The 17,874-nt window shown below is 33.1% G+C and overlaps 1 protein-coding gene across 13 annotated transcripts in view; it reads left to right on the top strand.

The window, feature by feature from the left end:
- SNTG1 (syntrophin gamma 1) overlaps window positions 1–17,874 on the top strand; it is a 321,662-nt gene that overhangs the window by 173,804 nt on the left and 129,984 nt on the right. For 12 of the 13 annotated variants that reach the window (XR_005256059.1, XM_038129566.1, XM_038129568.1 and 9 more), the window contains 4 exons: window positions 7,997–8,053; window positions 14,071–14,128; window positions 16,763–16,806; window positions 16,914–16,955. Coding sequence is in view for 11 of the 13 variants with exons in the window: in XM_038129566.1 (XP_037985494.1) it covers window positions 7,997–8,053; window positions 14,071–14,128; window positions 16,763–16,806; window positions 16,914–16,955 (201 nt within the window). In the remaining 2 variants the exon portion in view is untranslated. The remainder of the gene's footprint in view (window positions 1–7,996; window positions 8,054–14,070; window positions 14,129–16,762; window positions 16,807–16,913; window positions 16,956–17,874) is intronic. The other variant, XM_038129575.1, reaches the window with a different exon arrangement.

Genomic DNA, 17,874 nt, shown 5'->3' on the forward strand with positions numbered 1-17,874 from the left:
AAGACTGCTGTCCCTCAGGTCAGGTTAGGTCCCTTAGGTCAATCCTTTTTCTCCCATAGCAGTTATGAAATGTCCCAAAAAGAGTTGAATTAAACTGTGTAGGAACCTCATCACTTTTTATGGCAGAAGTGTAGAATATCTTTATCTATTCTTTTAAGCATATTTCTTTAATTACTTGAAATTATGCTCACAAAGGTTTGCTGTATGGTGTTCCATGTAACAATGTGCAGTGAGGCAATCCCAATCTTTTTAGACATACATTTAAATAGCCTGGACTAACCAGGATAGCCTAATGCTGAACTTGGTGAAAATTATGATGAGAGAGGAGATAGCCTAAGGTATAGCATAGCTGAAGTAGATTTGTGCCTAGGAAAGGTTTTAATATTTGCCATTCCAGAATCAATATTTTAGAGTTAGTCCTCGTGGTTTTTATCAACTTTCATGAACATCTGAAATTCAAGGAAAAGGATTATTGTGCTATATCAAGATAAGCAGTTTATTTCTTTAGGAAGCTGTGGATTTTTGCTTTTCTTTAATAAATTTTGTTCATTAATTTTACTCAGAATTTTTTCTACACATATTGTCTATGTGCATGTGAGATCCATAAATTAAGGATATGACAATGAATCATCTGACAGAATGGATGATTTGAATCAGCTACTCTTTTTTCTAAACGAATCAAAATTAACTGAAAGCAGCTGGCAAATTGTTAGCTACCAGGATTGTTTGCATTTTTACAAAATTTTCTTAAATATTCTTTTAAAGGGTCATAGATTTTACAAAATACTGTTAACTCACCTGATGATAACATTCAGATGAGTCACATCTCTTTCAAGTAATTTATTTCTGTGCTGCTGTGTAGTAAACATAATAATTAATTAAACATTAAGAAGTTACTTTACTGGTTTGATTTTTAAATTAAGGATCTTAGCGGAAAATTTGTGTAAAGGTCAATCATAACTCAATACCAATAAAAAATGAGTGAATAGGTGTTTTTTTGTGAATTGATAGAGCAGCATCTCTCAGAGTGGCATGGCATTTATTCAAGCCTTTAACTGAGGTTGATACAATTGTATCTCACTGTAGCCTATGGACTGTAATTGGTTTTGAGATTAAAAAAACTATCAATAAACACCTTTAGTAACACCAGGATGTAGCACTACCTCAAAATGTTGCACTGCAGACAGATCTTTTTTCTGATATTTATGTTAACCACACTGTCTTTTTTATTTTTTTAATGTAAGCATAAAAAATATATATATGTCCCACTTTTGGGATTGTCTGTATGCTATTGTGAAATCAAGTGCTGAAAGAGTCATAAATATATACAAAGCCCATAAAGTATTAAAAGAATTCGTTTTTAGAGCTTTTCTATTTTTTTACTTTTGTAGAAAAAAAATATTTTAAATTAAAAACTTTACACAATAGATTTTTTTTTTATTTTCAAAATTTCAAAAATAAAGTTAATAATTTTTAAGAATAAATTTAAATTTACAACACACACTTGGGGATGACATGCCTGGGAACTCACATGAAGATATTAGATTTTCCTTGCTTGAATATTTAATTTTTTGTGATTTCCAGCAAATTCATTTTGTATTTGTTATATTGCATCATTCTCTTTTGAAAATTATGAATTTTCTTGTCATATGTTTTACTGTTGTTAAATAAAGGTTCAATTAAAATAGCAATTTTAATGAATAGAAATAGAAGAAAAAAATAAAAGCTTAAAATGGTAAATTGTAGTTTTGACTTATTTACTCTATTGTCTTTATTTACAATTTTGATTCTAGTATGTGAATGAATATTTTAAACAATGCCAAAATGGAACTCCCTGTCTTGTAAAGAATTGCAAATATGTGCACAGATAAGTCACCTTTCAAGCCCTTTCCATTCTTGTTACCTTCTCAAAGCTATCAGTAAGAATCTTTGGGTTTTTTATCTTTTTGGTATCTGTCAGCTACTCAGTGGAGTGAATCCATTTTTTCACTGAAGTCGTCAAGTATCTATCAGATGGGGGTAACTCTTTTCCCCTGCCAATCTGGACAGCTTTAAAGTGACAACCTGACAGATGTAAATATGATTATTTAGGGAAAGCCTAAGGCAGCTTACTTTTCTGCAGCTACTTAAAAGTAAAAAGCATAGCAATCAGCTGAGGTTAAAAATGCCATTTATAATGCCAGATTTGAAAGAAAATAATGACGTTTCCTCATTGGAAGAAGGCTTTTCCTTCACAAGAAAGGAAAATATTGCAAATCAGAGAACCTAAAACATTGGTAGCAGTGGATGATGTAAGTCAGGAGCTGGAAACTACAGAGAATGTTCTTTACAAAACCTGGTGGGAGTTCAGAGCCTGACCATGGGTTTATAGGTTTGTTTCTCTTTTATTTCTATACTAAGAAATGCAGGATTCCTGAAGTGAATCAATCACATGAGTGGAAATTTTAGAAATAGATATTTAGGTGAATGTTTCAGCTTTCAAGCATAGGCTGCCGGACAAGAAACATTTTGAAGTATGAAGGGTTGAGAGCTTTTTTTTTTTTCTAGTCACTATTAGCAGCCTGCATGACACTGCTGTGTTTGCCACCCTCAGTTTCCAGCACAGATGCAGAGGAAGGGGGATTTCCAGTTGACCAGGCAGGCTGCAGCCCTCCCTTACTGCCAACCTCCTCCAGTTGCATGAGGAACTGAAATAATGAGACAAGCTTCAAATGCCACATGATGGAAGTTGTTAGCAGATGAGCAAGTCTGCTGGCAAACCTAGTTAACACTATTATTTCAAATTGGGAATGTGACTGACCTGTGTCCTGTGTCCTTTACACTCAAAAGGAGTATAAAGCTTGCCCAGGTAAATTAATCCAAAGAAATGTCACTAAGAAAGAGCAAAGCATTATCAAAAAGAGGATTTAAAACCTTGAAAATATATTCAATGATTAAATGGAATTTTAAAAATCCTCATTATATTTTCGTATTTCAAAATGTAGTAGGATTACTAATAGCCGATAAATTATGAGAGTGGCCTTGAATGTATTGTGGCATCAAATGTTAACAGGTTGATCTATGAAGTAGCTGCCAATGTATTGATTTTATCTTTATACTATTACCTTTTTAAATTTATGTTCTAATATTTTCCTCCTTTTTTTTTCCTCCTACATCCTTGTAGATTCCTCTCCATGTCTGTTCCTTTTTTCCCCACCTCCTGTTATGTGCTGCAAACCTTTCAGCTTTTTATCATCTTCTTCCTTATGTAAAACCCCTTGGTCTCTCTTCTAATCCTCTGAAAAGAGAGGTCTTGTTTTCTGTATGTACCTAGACAAACTAATTCTTTATACCTTTACTCTTGTAAGATGAATATCCAGACTCAACAGATGAATAACCACACACTAGGAATAAGGTTGAGAAATGGTATATTTAAGTTTCACATGCTGTGAACTCAGTTTTGATAAGATTTTTGAAGTTTCTTCATCCTTTTGTTCAACATATATTTGACTTCTTTCATAGAGACACGGTATAAAATTGTTAGATCCCATTAGATGACTGTTTTATATTGTAAAAGGTAGATAGTTTGTAAAGATTGCTAAAAAAATATTTTTTGAGTCACTTAAGTAATTATAAACTTTCTTTTACATCATATACTATTCAGTATGAATTACTTGAATTTTTACTCTGCTCCAAGATGTAACTTAAAAATAACATTAACTCTTGACTAAATATAAATAGTTAATGATTACCTAGGATTCTGTGTTTTCCTTTCCTCACTATTTATGTTGCTTTGTGCTCACATGGTCATTTTCCACTTCTGATCTTACTTATGATGACATTTATGTTCCCCAGAAGATCATATGGATTTTAAGAAATTTCAGTAGGTCTTTAATGAAAGCCTCAAAACCATTGTTTCTCTTTCACTGCATAGCTCTGAGGAAGATTTTTGTTTTTTGGCAAAACTCTTTGCTGTCCGTTCCAGTCAATTTTCTGAGACACGTGGAAAATGCTGACAGCATGGCAGCAGCTTTGTGTTTTTCAATAAAATGATAACTACTTTTGTTCTGTTCCAGAAAACAGCAAGAACACTACTCTGAATCTTGCTTTTAAGAGTCCTAGGAGCTCTGACCTCCCTTCTGTTTGATATAATGTAGATAACAAATGTGAAAATGGAATTACAAGCTCACAGAACACTTTGTGAAGTCTTGATAGTGAACTAAGTATCTTTTCATCTCAACCAAGTTTTATTTTGTAAACGTGGAAATGAAGTTGCTTTTGGAATTTGCAAAACCACTGCAAATTCATAGAATATCTTGTGGTGCAAAAAGAAGGGAAAGCATAAAAATATTAATAGAGAATCAATAGAATATCAGGATTTTTAACCTGAGCAATAAAATAGTCAGTCACGATACTTAGAGCCCTTTGTCACTTGTACAATTTTTTTTTGCCTCCACAGTTCTTGCTGTGTTTATTTAATGAATAGTTGTAAATCTTTTTAAGAACTTAAACCTATTAGACCAGAGAAAAGCATTTTATTAATGTTATTGTTCACTTGAAATGCTAATTAAAGGCATCAGAACAAAATAATTTGCTTCAGATTGCTGGTTAAATTTATTTTGTGCATTAATCATTATAGTAAAAATACTTTACATAAAGATATATTGCTTTGCCAACAAGGTGTATTCCATTCACCTGGGTTGAAAATGGCACTGAAAGTTAAGCTTGATTTGGGGTTTTTGAGGGTTCCATGAAATGAGTCATGTGCAAATCAAAAAGTAAAACTTACTTAGACAAAGGAGTGTTCTGCCAAAACATTTCAAAGCTAGTATCTATCATCAAAATACTGATTCAAGTTACTTTGTAAGTCAAAAGGGAGGGATTTTTTTTTTTTCAAGCTAAATTTGACATCCTGCCTCTATACTTGACGCAGTTGATTAATACCTGGTTTGGACACCTGCTTTGACCTGCCAGGATTGAATGTGTTTATTTTTCTTTATAGATTACAAAAATTTATTGATTACAAAAATAAAGTTGCATTGACCAATGGATGATTAGAGCTGGGGCTTTATCCCAAACCTAAATTCAAGTGTATGAAATGTCTGATGCTTCTAACTGTTCTGGAAATGCTGTTTCACTCTAAGGTTTATATGAGGTTTTCAATTGCAAACTAGGGGATTATTGATGGTTTACTAAAGAAATCTACAGCTTCTATGAAATTCTGATTTGTACTTTTGAAGGTCATTTACATGTTTTTTATTGTTTGCTAACTTGATGTAAAGAAAATGCAATTCTGCAAATAAGTAAAGTATGATTTTTTTATTGTAAGACTGAGAGGTGTTTTGACTTAGCCTAAATTAAATACAATGCAATGCCTTCCCTGGACATTACACTTCACTCAAGTGAATCTAGTTTGCAATATGTTTTTGAAGTGAAATTCAGTTCAGTAACTCTCTGGTCCCAAAATATTTAAGATCAAATTTCAATGGAGATAGGAAAGAAATTACAAAAAATACTAGACAAAACCCTTGATACATTATGTTGTGCTGAAAAAGTGTATTGAAATTTTTCTGGTTTCCTTCCTTACTTCTGTACAGTTTTGCCTATTTAGAAATCTTCCATGCTAGCATGACTTTTTTTTCACATAAAGAAGTAAAGATGAACTCCTATGTGAAATCTTTCTAGTTTTCTGTCACACAGCACTGGCAAACTCACAGAAGACCCTGGATCAGGTGTTTTCAGGACTATCTTGATTCTGCCTTTGCTTGAGTGAAAACCAAATAGTATATTTAATTCACTCTTTTTTGTGGGTACTTTTTTATGGATACTTAGGCACGTGTTGGGCTAAGAACGACCACGAGGACAGAAATACACTTCAGTATAGTTTTCTATCAGTTTTTTTAAAAAATGTGGCTTCAGCTTAGAATATGTTTAGATGCCAGTGTTTACAGTGACTACTGACATATCACGAACTACAAATTTTATGAAGTTACATGTTTTTCACTGAGGATATTACTTAGTTTGAAATTTAATCCATGTGTTGTCCTTTATTCTATTCATGTTTGATGTAAAACTATCCAGGTCAAGCCAGTTTAGGGAAAGGTTGCTATTTTTCAATGTCATCTTAGCACAAGTGTGTTCTATTTGATTTGAGCATGTATAACAAAAAATAACAGAATATATTTACTAGAGTGTACAAGTCAAGTTCATGTTCTTAACTCCATGTTCAGTGCAAGCTGGAGGTGGAGACAAGATAAAGTTAACAGGAAAAATATAGCTCCCAGTGGAGCCACAGCTGACTGTTTTCTGTTCATTCAGGTAAACTCAGCTTAGACCACACGTGAGACTGTGGCCTATATCAGTTCATCCTGAATATGTGGTCAGCACCATTACCTGCATCTGTTACTGTGACAGACAAAAGTTTTTCTAGGTTTTCTGAGTACAGTCTGTGGCCTGAACTCAAACTGCATTACAAAAGTTCCTTTATAGAGGTTTATATTAAAAACAAAAATTGAAATGTTTGGCTATTTAACAGCAAAATATACACCTTTTTCTTAGAATAAATATTTGCAAGCATTTTGCATTTGGCAAGCATTAGCCTTAATGAATAAATGCTAGTCTCATTTTAGGCAATCCATTTTGTCTTTCAGTCCAAAACATAGGATGAGTTTACAGTTGCTCTTTCCACAGTTACTCAGTTCATATTTGTCACAAATGTAGAAAAAGAGACGAGGTAACTTGATTTTCAACGAATTTCTGAAATAACAGTTTTCCAAAACTTTTATGTGGTACCTCCTTTTTTTTCCTTTCTGTAAATGAAGTAAGGAAAAAAAAAAATCTGTATGTATTTCATCCTTTCTGTCACTGCTACATTCCTGATGATCTATTCAAATTGACTGACACTGACGATCTATGTTGATTGTGCTGAAATAAATATAGTTAAATGTCACATACATACAGACTTATACCATGCAATAGATGTCTAGGTAATTAAATGAGTATAAAATCTAGACCACATGTAGAGGACATTCAGAAATCCATAAAATCGATATGTTTGAATCTGGATATATGGTATATCTGATAATACATTTTTTACCACTACCAAAATGTACTAATTCTAAATGATCTGTAGTTATAAAGTCAACAGAAAGAGTAGGAAAAAACCCAAAAAAGTATTTTTTGTAAATTTGATATCTGAGACAGATAGTAGCTTACAGTTTTTATGGCACAAATTTTTAGACAAGCAATAAAAGGAAAAAGATGGGCTGCTTTTATTAGTTGTGGGTTATGGCTTATGATTTCTCAGAGCAAACCATTGCTCTGATATCAACAGTGGCTGCTTTTGCATTAGCTTCTGGTGATTTTTGGTTTTGTTTTGTTTTGTTTTTTTTTAAATTTGGATCATTACTGTGCTTTGAAATGAATTCATGCAATGTGTGCACTTGTTAGGCTTTGGTTAACATCAGTGAGTGGTCTTGGCATGCACAAGTTGTTTTCCTTTCAGATGAAACTGAATTGGGAAATGTACAGCAGGAGTGAAGTGTATGTACTTCAACATGTAGTGATCAACCTGCAGATGGGACCAGTTTAGGACTAGTCAAGGCCTTAACCCTGAAATGTGTGTGTTGTACCATAATTGTCTCCAAAGTTCTGGGTTTTTTAAAGCATTGCATTACTTGCTAGGATGGTGTGAATTGAACAAATGATTTTTTGTTGGGTTTTTTTTGTTGTTTTTTGTTTGTTTGTTTTTGTTTGTTTTTTTTGTTTTGTTTTGTTTTTTTTTTTTGTTTGTTTTTGGGGTTTGTTTTTTTTGGTTTTTTGGTTTTTTTGAGACAGGATCTCTTCTTCCAGGCTTTGTCTTTTTCCTGTGGAGCATAGGTTTCATGGGATTTTCAGTGCAGGAACTCAGAACTACATTAAAACAACAAAAATCAATGTTGAAAAAACATATTGAAGTGTGAATATAGTTGTTTTGGCAGAAGACATTAAATCTAGCAAAACTTGATTTCTTTTCCAGGAAAGAACAGTAACAATTAGAAGACAGACTGTCGGAGGATTTGGATTAAGTATAAAGGTAAGATGATATTTTGAGTCTATTTATTGCATATTACACAAAGCATGTCTTTGTATATAATCAGTATTACTGTTAATAAGTCTAAACTATTTTAGAGGACTAGAAACAAGACAGGAAACATATTCTTCTATGTTAGATACTGTTACAGTAGGCAAATAGAACAATGCTGCCCTATGGAATGGAAGGCAATCATTCCCTTAAAATTCAAGCTGACCGACTCTCTAATAAGGTTTGATATAAGTGTTGACAAGTGTTTTCAGCTTTATAGACTGTATGTGTTCAGCTTCTCTCTCATTTAAATAGTTATTAATGAATGCTAAATTACAGTGGCAGGCACAAGGAACAGCCGATAAGTTCATCATCAATTCTTCTACAAAGAATATCACATTAATCTATTGCAATTCATTAGTGGGACAGAAAGTGATATTGCGTGCTTGTATTGTTTATTTTTCTGTAGATCAAGCCCAGACAGCAATTTATCATGTTTTTTTGCTTTTGTCAGTAAGATTTAAGAATGCATACAAGTGTAGGTGATGCTTTTTAGGAGAGGGAGGAAGGGTTAATATTTTTGTCATTGTAATCTATGATTTTGAAAACTTTACCTTAGCTTTGAGTCTGAGTGTAGACAACACAAGATGAATTTTATCTTCTACACACAGCAGTTCTCAGTCTCAAGATAGCCATGGAAAAAATGAAGTGTACTTCACATGAATGCAAAGAGGCCTAAATTATGCATATAAAGTGAAAGTATAGATTTTCTTATGACATCTGCTGGTACTGACCTTATAAGTGACTCATAAGAAGGATTAATGTGCATTTGTGTTGTCATTGATAAGAATATGACTGAATAGAAGTATTAATTTTTAAAAATGTCTTCGTGCACTTGCTGTTATCTTGCTGACCCATGAAGACCTCTGCTCAAGGAAAAATAATTGCTATTTTGTCACCAGAGTTTCTCATCGGTTTGTTCAACAACGTTTAATTTTTTTTTTTCCCCTCTGGTATCATTACAGTTTGCAGTACACCAAATAGTAATGAAGAATCGAATGTCAGTGTAAAATCAAGTATATGGGTAAATGAGGTCTTATTTAAATGCTGCCAAGAAATAACTGGTTACTATAAGGACTTTAGATGATTGGAGAACAAATCTAGAGTCAATAAACTCAATTTTTGCATATACTTTACAATGAGTTATCATTCGGAATTAACATCACTGACAATCTCAAGATCACATTATTTAAGTATTATGCACATGGCATAAAATAAAACATCATTTAGAAATATAAATTAAATAGAGAATGTGCAATGGTCTTTCTTAAATTAATGGTTAAGTTATTCCTAACTTTTTAGAGTAAGATATTTGTTTTCTATGATTATTTTATGTCATAGATATTTTGATAAAAATTAACCAAAGTATTGTAAAGGTGAAGATACATAAAGTCAGGTGTGAACAGACAATTTTAAATGTTTTAAATAACTAGCAATCAGGTGATGAAATCCCTTCAAAAATGTCATTTAAGAGCAAAGAGTTCTCTTTAAAACAAGGAAACCCAAACTTGCTTGGATTCCATAGATTAGATAATGAAAATGAAAAGTGGAATTCTGTGGTCCAGGATGTTCTATTGATGTGTTTCAGCTAGTATGATTTATTACATTAAAATTACTTACTAAAAAAAAAAAAAATCAATGTTTGTGGGACTTTTTTTGCTAGGTCCGTTTATCAGTAGTCCTACATTCTCACAAAAACGGACAAGCAGTTGGATAGCCAACACAAAATTAAAAAAAATTTAATAAATTATATTATTATAATTTTAAACTAGTGTAAGAAACAACTTAGAACTGAAACTTACAGTAATTTTTCTTCTTTATTTAGTAGGCAAACTTTATGAAAACTCACTGAAATGGAATTTTTATTTATGGCATATAATGACATGTCAGTTCCAAATACTCTGAAAATTGCCAGTTTTCTGTTAAAAATTCAATCATAATTGGCTTCTTGCAGATGATACAAGTTTGCTGCTATGTTTTTGTTTTGTTTTGTAAGATTCCTGAACTTTAATAAATAACTTACATTAAAGTATTAATTTTAAAAAGAAATGTAATTATTTTGAATTTGTGCCAGAAAGTAGAGATCTACAAGTCACCCTAAAGGAGTGAGAAGCACTGAGGCCTCTCCTCCTTGTGTCAGCAACTTCCATAGCCCCTTGAACTACAGTAGTTTCTGTTGTCTTACTACTCCCAGACTAATTAAAGATAGGGCTTATTTGAGAACTTGCTTTCTGGCTGTGATGTATGCCAGAGGATGCTGTTTATCTGAGGTGTTAATTACAGCAATACAGTGATTAATGACACTCACTTCAGAATACTTGTTTGGGCTTGGTTGTGAATTTGCCTAATTTCAGCTATCAGGTATTTCAGCTATCAGCTATCAGGTCTGAAAATAGCTCTTTTCAGCTATCAGCTATCATTTTACTAACTTAAAACGTCCATTTACTGTCAGAAAACTCATATGAAAAAGTCACCTTTCAACTTTCTCTTGAATAAGTTTTGAAAATGTCTTATCCCACTGCAAGTATTTTGAACCTTTGGAATTATTCTTTTTCTGAAGAGCAGAGAACAAATTCCTAATAATTCCAAAATTAAACCAATTTTTTTTTTACCTGTCTATGAGGGAAACTCATCTCTTATAACCTGGGTATTCCAATTATATTTGTAACAATTAAAGATTCAGCTAACTGCTTAAGAAAAACCCTGATTGAAAGGTTGACTTTTGTCCAAGACCAAACTTCAGCCCTTTAAGAAATAGATTATAATCCACTCTTTTAGGGTTTGAAAACCTGGTGTTTGGCTGTACATCTTAGCTGAAGTTAGTGGTGAAACTGTGATTGAATTTGAAGCAGACTTGCTCTGGTTTACACTCTTCTGAAGGAATTATTTTCTCTTTTCTGAAGCCTCCTGTTAAATGTTTGTGTGTGAAGGAATGGCCATGGACACAGACAGAATTTGGGAAGTGTAGTATTTCAGTCATTTATCACATCTCTGACAAGTTTGAGATGCAGAGCCTTGACAAAAGAGGCTGCTCAGTGTATGATTTCTGAGAGAACATCCTGTTTTTCAGTAATTGGAGTGTAGTCTTCCTGAAGAAATAGGCAACAAAATTGATAGTTCATTAAACAAATCGAGGTTTTTGTTACAGTCTGACTTCTGTCTACCAGAACTCAGTACACTGCCATTATCCTGCCTCTGTTTTGATCATTCTTTTAAAATGGGGAACAGCATCAGAGGTCTTCTGTGATTCAGTTTCACTTTCCAGTTTAATTCAATCAAAAAATTCAGTGTCCGTAGACCTTACAGCTATGTTTGCTAGTGGAAATGCTTCTTTTTAGTATCAAGTCATAGTCCCCTACATTGTCTAACTCTGATGATGCTAAAGTCCAACAATTGGTCTGATCTTTTATAAACTCTTTTTTTTTAGAAAAAAAATTAATTTTCTTGTTATACTTAGAACCAAAAAACCCCAGGCTTTGTCAATAAAGTTACTGCTTTCAATTGCCCTATTTTTCAAACTTCTGAAAAAAACCATCACACATAAAAACTGGGATAAGAAAAAATCTTTAGGAGTGTATCAAGTGACACTTTGAAAGGAGGTGTGGGTGACCTCTCACCAGTAGTGGCCAACATTCAGGACAGTGACCTTCAAACAGCTGCCAGTGATTAGAGCTTCCTCTGCCTCTTCTAGCAGGACCACCTCCGCAGGTGGGAAGCTGCTGTCATTCCAGGCTTATCCCTGCTTAAGGAAAAATGACAAGGAAAATTTGCTTGACAAAGATCATTGTTAGAGTCTGGCAGAGGTCTGAGCCATTAAGTCTTCAACACCACTATTTGATGTATTTCTGTCCGTCCTCTGGTCTGAGGTTATAACTACATGTCCATACTAGAGGAAGAGAAAATTTAAAGCCTTGGAAAAGTTGCCTCTGTTCCCAGAGGTTTTTTCAGAAGAGTATCCCCTGAGACTGTAAAACCAGATTTTAGACATGCATACACTTTTTCCTCTACAGAGCAGAGAACCAAGTATGGAGAATGCAGGATGCAAGGCTGCAGTGTCAACCTGAAGTAGTATTCAAGAAGATGTACGCAGAATATACACAGTTTGCTCAAATTGCTAACAGTGGTTGGGTATAGATAGTTGGCCAGCTATTTGCTGTTTCCAGTTTTGATTTTTTGTTTCTTAGACTAGCAGGTACTACATTTTAAAAAGAAGCCTTCATACAGGTCAGACTCGGATGCAATTAGAAGTGATCATTCTCTTCAGTAGGAAAGTACTGAAAGCTTCCTCAGATCTTTAGTGTAAATGGGTTTAAGTAGGTTCAATACAATGAGAGAGGAATAATCATGTTGTGTGCATTGCAGGCTGGCTTAGTAATAAAAGTAATTTCCTACTTTAATGGAGCCTCAGATCTAAGGAAGAAGGGAGGCTGTTTTAAACCTCACACTTCCTTGCTGGACTTTAAGTGTCCTGGGTAGTGCAACACGTGTGTAACATAGGAAGCTTAGGAAGAAAGCGATACGATTATTTTTTCTGTTTGTTTGAAAAGTTTTGAAGAAATTAAATTTGCATGTGACTAGAAAATTTGAAGGTTATAGGTTAAAACTTATGAATTTAGTGAGCTTGAATTCATTATCTGCAGTGAAGCCAGCTTTTACTGTTGCTGTTCTTCTGGTGAAAACTATTGAAAGATGTTCAACAAGATATAGTAGTGATATGTTCCATGCTTGTCAACACTCATTTCATGCAATGCAAGAAGAACTTTACCTGTAGACCTGTCTACTTTATATGTAGACATATAATTGTTGTAATATTACTGAGATCCCTATTAACTCAGTGTTTTTGGGGCCATTTGCATTGATAGCCACTAGCAAAAGGAATATTTATCCTATTTAGCATTCTGTGGCTACACAGGAAATTAATCTTTACTCCATGACAGAAAGAGGTGTTGAGTGCAGGAGTCTGTTCAGTTTCAAACACTTTGCTATTGCATGAAGAAGGGATGTGTGCTGTTCATTAGGGACTGAAATACCTATGTCAGTTTTTTTCACAACTTGGCACAGGGTGCCTGAACCTAAAAAAGCCATAATTTCCAAAGTAAAATCTGTCTGCAGAAAAGAAGTGTAAGCAAACCCTTAACCAGTATTCCTAGTCAAAACAACAGTGTGGCAGACACTGGTTTCTGGTGACCTGAATTTGTACAGCTTGCATTTGAGTGTATTTTTTGATGCTCCTGGCAGAGGAGAAAGTATTTGTGTCTCTCTGTATTTTTGCCTTTACCTTCCTTTAAATTTCCTTTTCATTTAAGGTTTATTTTTATTACTTTGTTCTTAAGCGCCATAAATATTTCCAGTCCCAACAGGATAAATTGAATGAAGCAAGAGCATTGAATTGTTGTGAACTGTTGAAACTATCATCTGGTTTTCCTTTTTTTCTCCCCATTTATTGAACACCTACTGTTCGATTTCTTAATGCTTCTTTTTCTGTTCCTTATTACTTATGCCACTGCTTTCCTCACTCTTTGTGCTTGTGTGACAGACAGAAACAAATAAAGGCTGCTTTTGTCATGAAAAGTCCAAACCTTCTTTCTTGTGCTTTTGTTTACCTCCTTCTTGCCAGCATGAAAACTAACTGGTCACAGTGTGATTGCCATTATAGTTGGATATCCATTCTGCTTTTACAGGACACATATCATACATTAGGCTCTCCAGAATTCACAGAAACCGATGTCCTTCAAGTCTGTTAGAGTTCTGAATTCACTTCCTGAGCTAATGATGGCAACTGAGAACTTTTTAATGTGAGACAATAAGGAATTAACACAGTCAAATATTCATTAGAAAAAGAGGAAGTGCAGAATCAGAGTTACTTGCTCAGTCTCTAAAAACTGCATTTAGAGAAAGGGTAAAATATAACTTTAAGCAAAAAGATATTTTTAGTGACTGACAAAGATTGCCCTTTATTTTGTTTTCAGGGTGGAGCAGAACATAATATTCCAGTGGTAATTTCTAAGATTTCCAAAGAACAAAGAGGTGGGTATTGGGTATCAGCTTATTACACTGTACTTTAATGTTCCCTTTAGAAAAAGATGTATTAAATCTTGAGATTCTTCAGTCAATGTTAAACAAATACTATTGTTGAACCCTTCTTCTCCCATGTCTTTATGATTTATGATCTCGCTCTTCCTCAGAAACTTTTTCTGAAAAAGTAGTGAATTGATATTTGGAATAGTTTTTAAAGTCTTCAATTTTTTTTTTTTTAATTTTTTTATTTTTTTTAGAAAATAGGAATAGGAAAGTAATAGGAAAGTATTAGAAAATAAATAGAAAGTATAGAAAAGAAATAGGAAAGTATCAATAGAATGAAAATGTTTAATAAATTTAATGAAAGGCAATGATTTAGTGGCTTTGAATTCCTAGTAGTTATTTTCTGGAAGCTGTAGCAGATTAAATGTTTGGCTCTTAAATCATAGTAACACATAGAAGGAGAATGCATGACTTTTTAACCTGGTTACTCAGGTAGTAATTAGAATACTTTGATTACTGCATGAAGTTTTGGCCATACTTATTTTTAATAGTAACAGAACTGGTGCTGAATTTCTGTATTGATTTAAATGGCAACATTTTGAAATTATTGGAATGATACATGGATAATAGTAAAACAGCTCAAGATATGCAGAAGTACGAGGGAGGAAGGTTGTGAACCAGTACTAAAAATGTATACTTAATATCTTTGTTATGCTTATATGTATATGTGTAAGGCCAGAAATGCAAACTTGGAAGCATTTCCCTCCATCCGTAATGCAATAATTCTAGAACTCAGCTTCTCCTAAACTAAAATGTGCCAGTATATATAAAAAAGCCTCTTATTCACCCACTCAGATAGAGATGTATGAAAGAATCAGCATATTGAGAGCTAAAAGCCAACCCTGAAAGGTAGATGTGAAAGTCGGAGTTAAGGAGAATAAGGATGTGAAAGTTGGAGTTAAGGAGAGTAAGAAGTAGCATGGAATGAGTCCCTAAGGAAGGCAATAAGGTTAACCTTAAGAATTTATACCTGTGACTACAGTCTTTTCAGTATACATGTAACTAATACATAAAGATGTGGCATATATTACATGCAGTAGCTATTAAAATGCTATTAAGCACTACAGGAAAAATAAGGAAGATATACTTAAGTTTAATTGAGCACACTGAAGAGCAGTTTTATTTCTGTCATGTTTTTTTTTTTTTTTTGCTGCAGTAGCTGTTACATTGTTTCTAGCCCCAATACCTAGCTGTGATATAATTTTCATTACTGTTTTCAATAAAAATACTGCTTATTTTTGCAGGGCTAGTTTTGAGGGACATCTCTGTTGTAGGAGACTGCTGTGTTGAGATGTAGAAAGTGTCATGCTGCGCTCCTGGACTAGAGAACTTTGATAGAGAATATACTGTTTGACCCAAAGCCTATGCCTCAAAATAAATCAGAATATCTGTCCTGCAATAATTTAACCATCCGTTGTTAAATATAGCTAATAGGACCATTCCATCAAACAAGGACTTGAGAATCATAATTTACGTCAATATTGATTCCAGTTTTACAGCTCATGTAAATAAGTAAAGTTTTTGGGTCAAGTCAGATACCAGCTTTTTCCAGACAAATACATGTATGTGTATATATATATATATATATTCCAGACAGATATATATATATATATATATATGATATATATAGATATATACTATAGGTAATATATAGGTTATACCTATATATTAACTATAGTATATATTTATATCTATTTCTATCTCTATATAAATAAATATATATAGATATACACTATATATAGGTAATATATAGGTAATATATAGGTTATAGCTTATACTATAGGTATTATTTATGGGTAATCTCTTAATATTACTTAGTTCCCATGTTCATGTTCTCAAAGGTAATAATGCCTTTACAGACAAATAATCTTTAATATATTTCTGGAATGCTTATAAGATGTATTTGAATGAGATAGCTCTGAAATGGAATGCAGTGTTTAAAAATTGGAAGTGAAGAATTAGATTTTATAAATGCCTTTGTGATGTAGCTTTGTTTTTAAAATCACATTCAGTTTTGCTAGTGATTTTTTTACAATATATTGACTTTCTAGCTCTTCAGCATATATAAGTGTTATCCAGCATTAATAGTCCCTATTATTTATCGGAGTTTATCAAGGATGCAAGATCTAAAGGGTCCTTTATCTTTGGTAAAAGCCTAAAAATTAAATTTGCTACTGATAAGTATCTCTGGAGTCTCCATGTTACTTTTTTCTCTTTGTAAGAAATTATCTCTCACAGGCAAATAAGACCTAGTCCAGCTGTCATTTTCTATTCAGAAAAATATGCCCCCCCCCTTACTAGAATAGTCTGAAACATGCTAGTGACTGATGGATGAAGTTTCATAGTCGTGTGCTTGGACAGAATAGCCTCTTTTATTGTAACACTGATACACAAGTATTTTGAGTTTAAAAAAGAAAATACAAGTAATTTAATTGGAAGTTTTATGTTGGAGTTTTTATCATGTTTTTGTTTGAAATCTTAAAAGATGGTGCAAAAGTATTAAATTAAATAAGAATTCTTTTACACAAAATGTTGGATGTTTTGTACAAAGTGAGTGAAAAATATGCTTTCTGTTTTCAGCGGAACTTTCAGGTTTGCTCTTTATAGGAGATGCAATCCTACAGGTGAGTAAAACTGCAAATTATTTTGTCTGTACTTTTCTAGAAAAGTGAAATGAAATCTATGCTTATGAAATGTAGAGTAAGTCTTCTCTTTATCTTTTTAATAACAGATTAATGGAATTAATGTGAGAAAATGCAGGCATGAAGAAGTGGTGAGCTTTTCTGTTTTTTAGTCTACTTTTTGTCTTTTGTAGTTGCTGAAATGATACTGTATGCTGACAGCAATGCAGTGGCATCAGCTGTTTTATTGTTATTCCTAAAAAAATATGCCTGTACCTTTTAACATGACAAGCAACAAAGTGCAATCTTTTCTTCCTAAATCTCTGTAATTGCTCTTCTCAAATGGACTTTTCTATATTAAAGATGATTTTTTTATTATGAAGGTTTGAGCTGTACAAATCCCAGCATTTCTTCTTCCAGCTAATAGCTGTCAAATTTCAGCAGTGCTACACCTTTCTGGCTGTGTGGGGTCATTTTAATTTCACCAGCTGTAATTTGCACTATGTTGGAGATTTGTTGTTTGGTTACTTTTAATTGTATTTTAAAAATGAGAGGAAACTATTCATCTGCCACTCATCCTCTGGCTGTTCCTTATGAGGGTGCTCTTCTCCTTTAGTTAAGATGCTATCATTTCAGGTATAAAATAAAATTTTATTTAAGGAGATTTCTTCTAGAGAAGAAATTTTGAGAGATCTGTGGTAGTCTGGTTCTATTGGTGAATCAGCTCTGCTAAATGCATCATGTACTTTAGTCATTTTTTTGACCCTTCTTAAATATTTTCAGAAGCATAAAACCATTTATTTCAGAAAACAATGCCAGAAATTAAAAGATTACCAAAGAAATTACCTTTAAATCCTGTTTAGCTCCATAGCATTTGTACTTGTATTTTTAAAATAACGTAGTACTGACATATTTGAAAGCTTCTCTTTCTGACTCTGTGCCAATTCAAGGATGCTCTTTGTGTTTCCTTCAGCATTCTGCTCTATGACAAGTCAGTGAACATGTGTTGTTCAGGTACAGAAAGCAGGAGTTAATATAGATGAAATTCTGATTAAGAAGTTTAGTGCAGGC

This window comes from Motacilla alba, chromosome 2 (assembly GCF_015832195.1).
Source record: "Motacilla alba alba isolate MOTALB_02 chromosome 2, Motacilla_alba_V1.0_pri, whole genome shotgun sequence".
In the NCBI taxonomy this organism is placed as follows: Eukaryota; Metazoa; Chordata; class Aves; order Passeriformes; family Motacillidae; genus Motacilla; species Motacilla alba.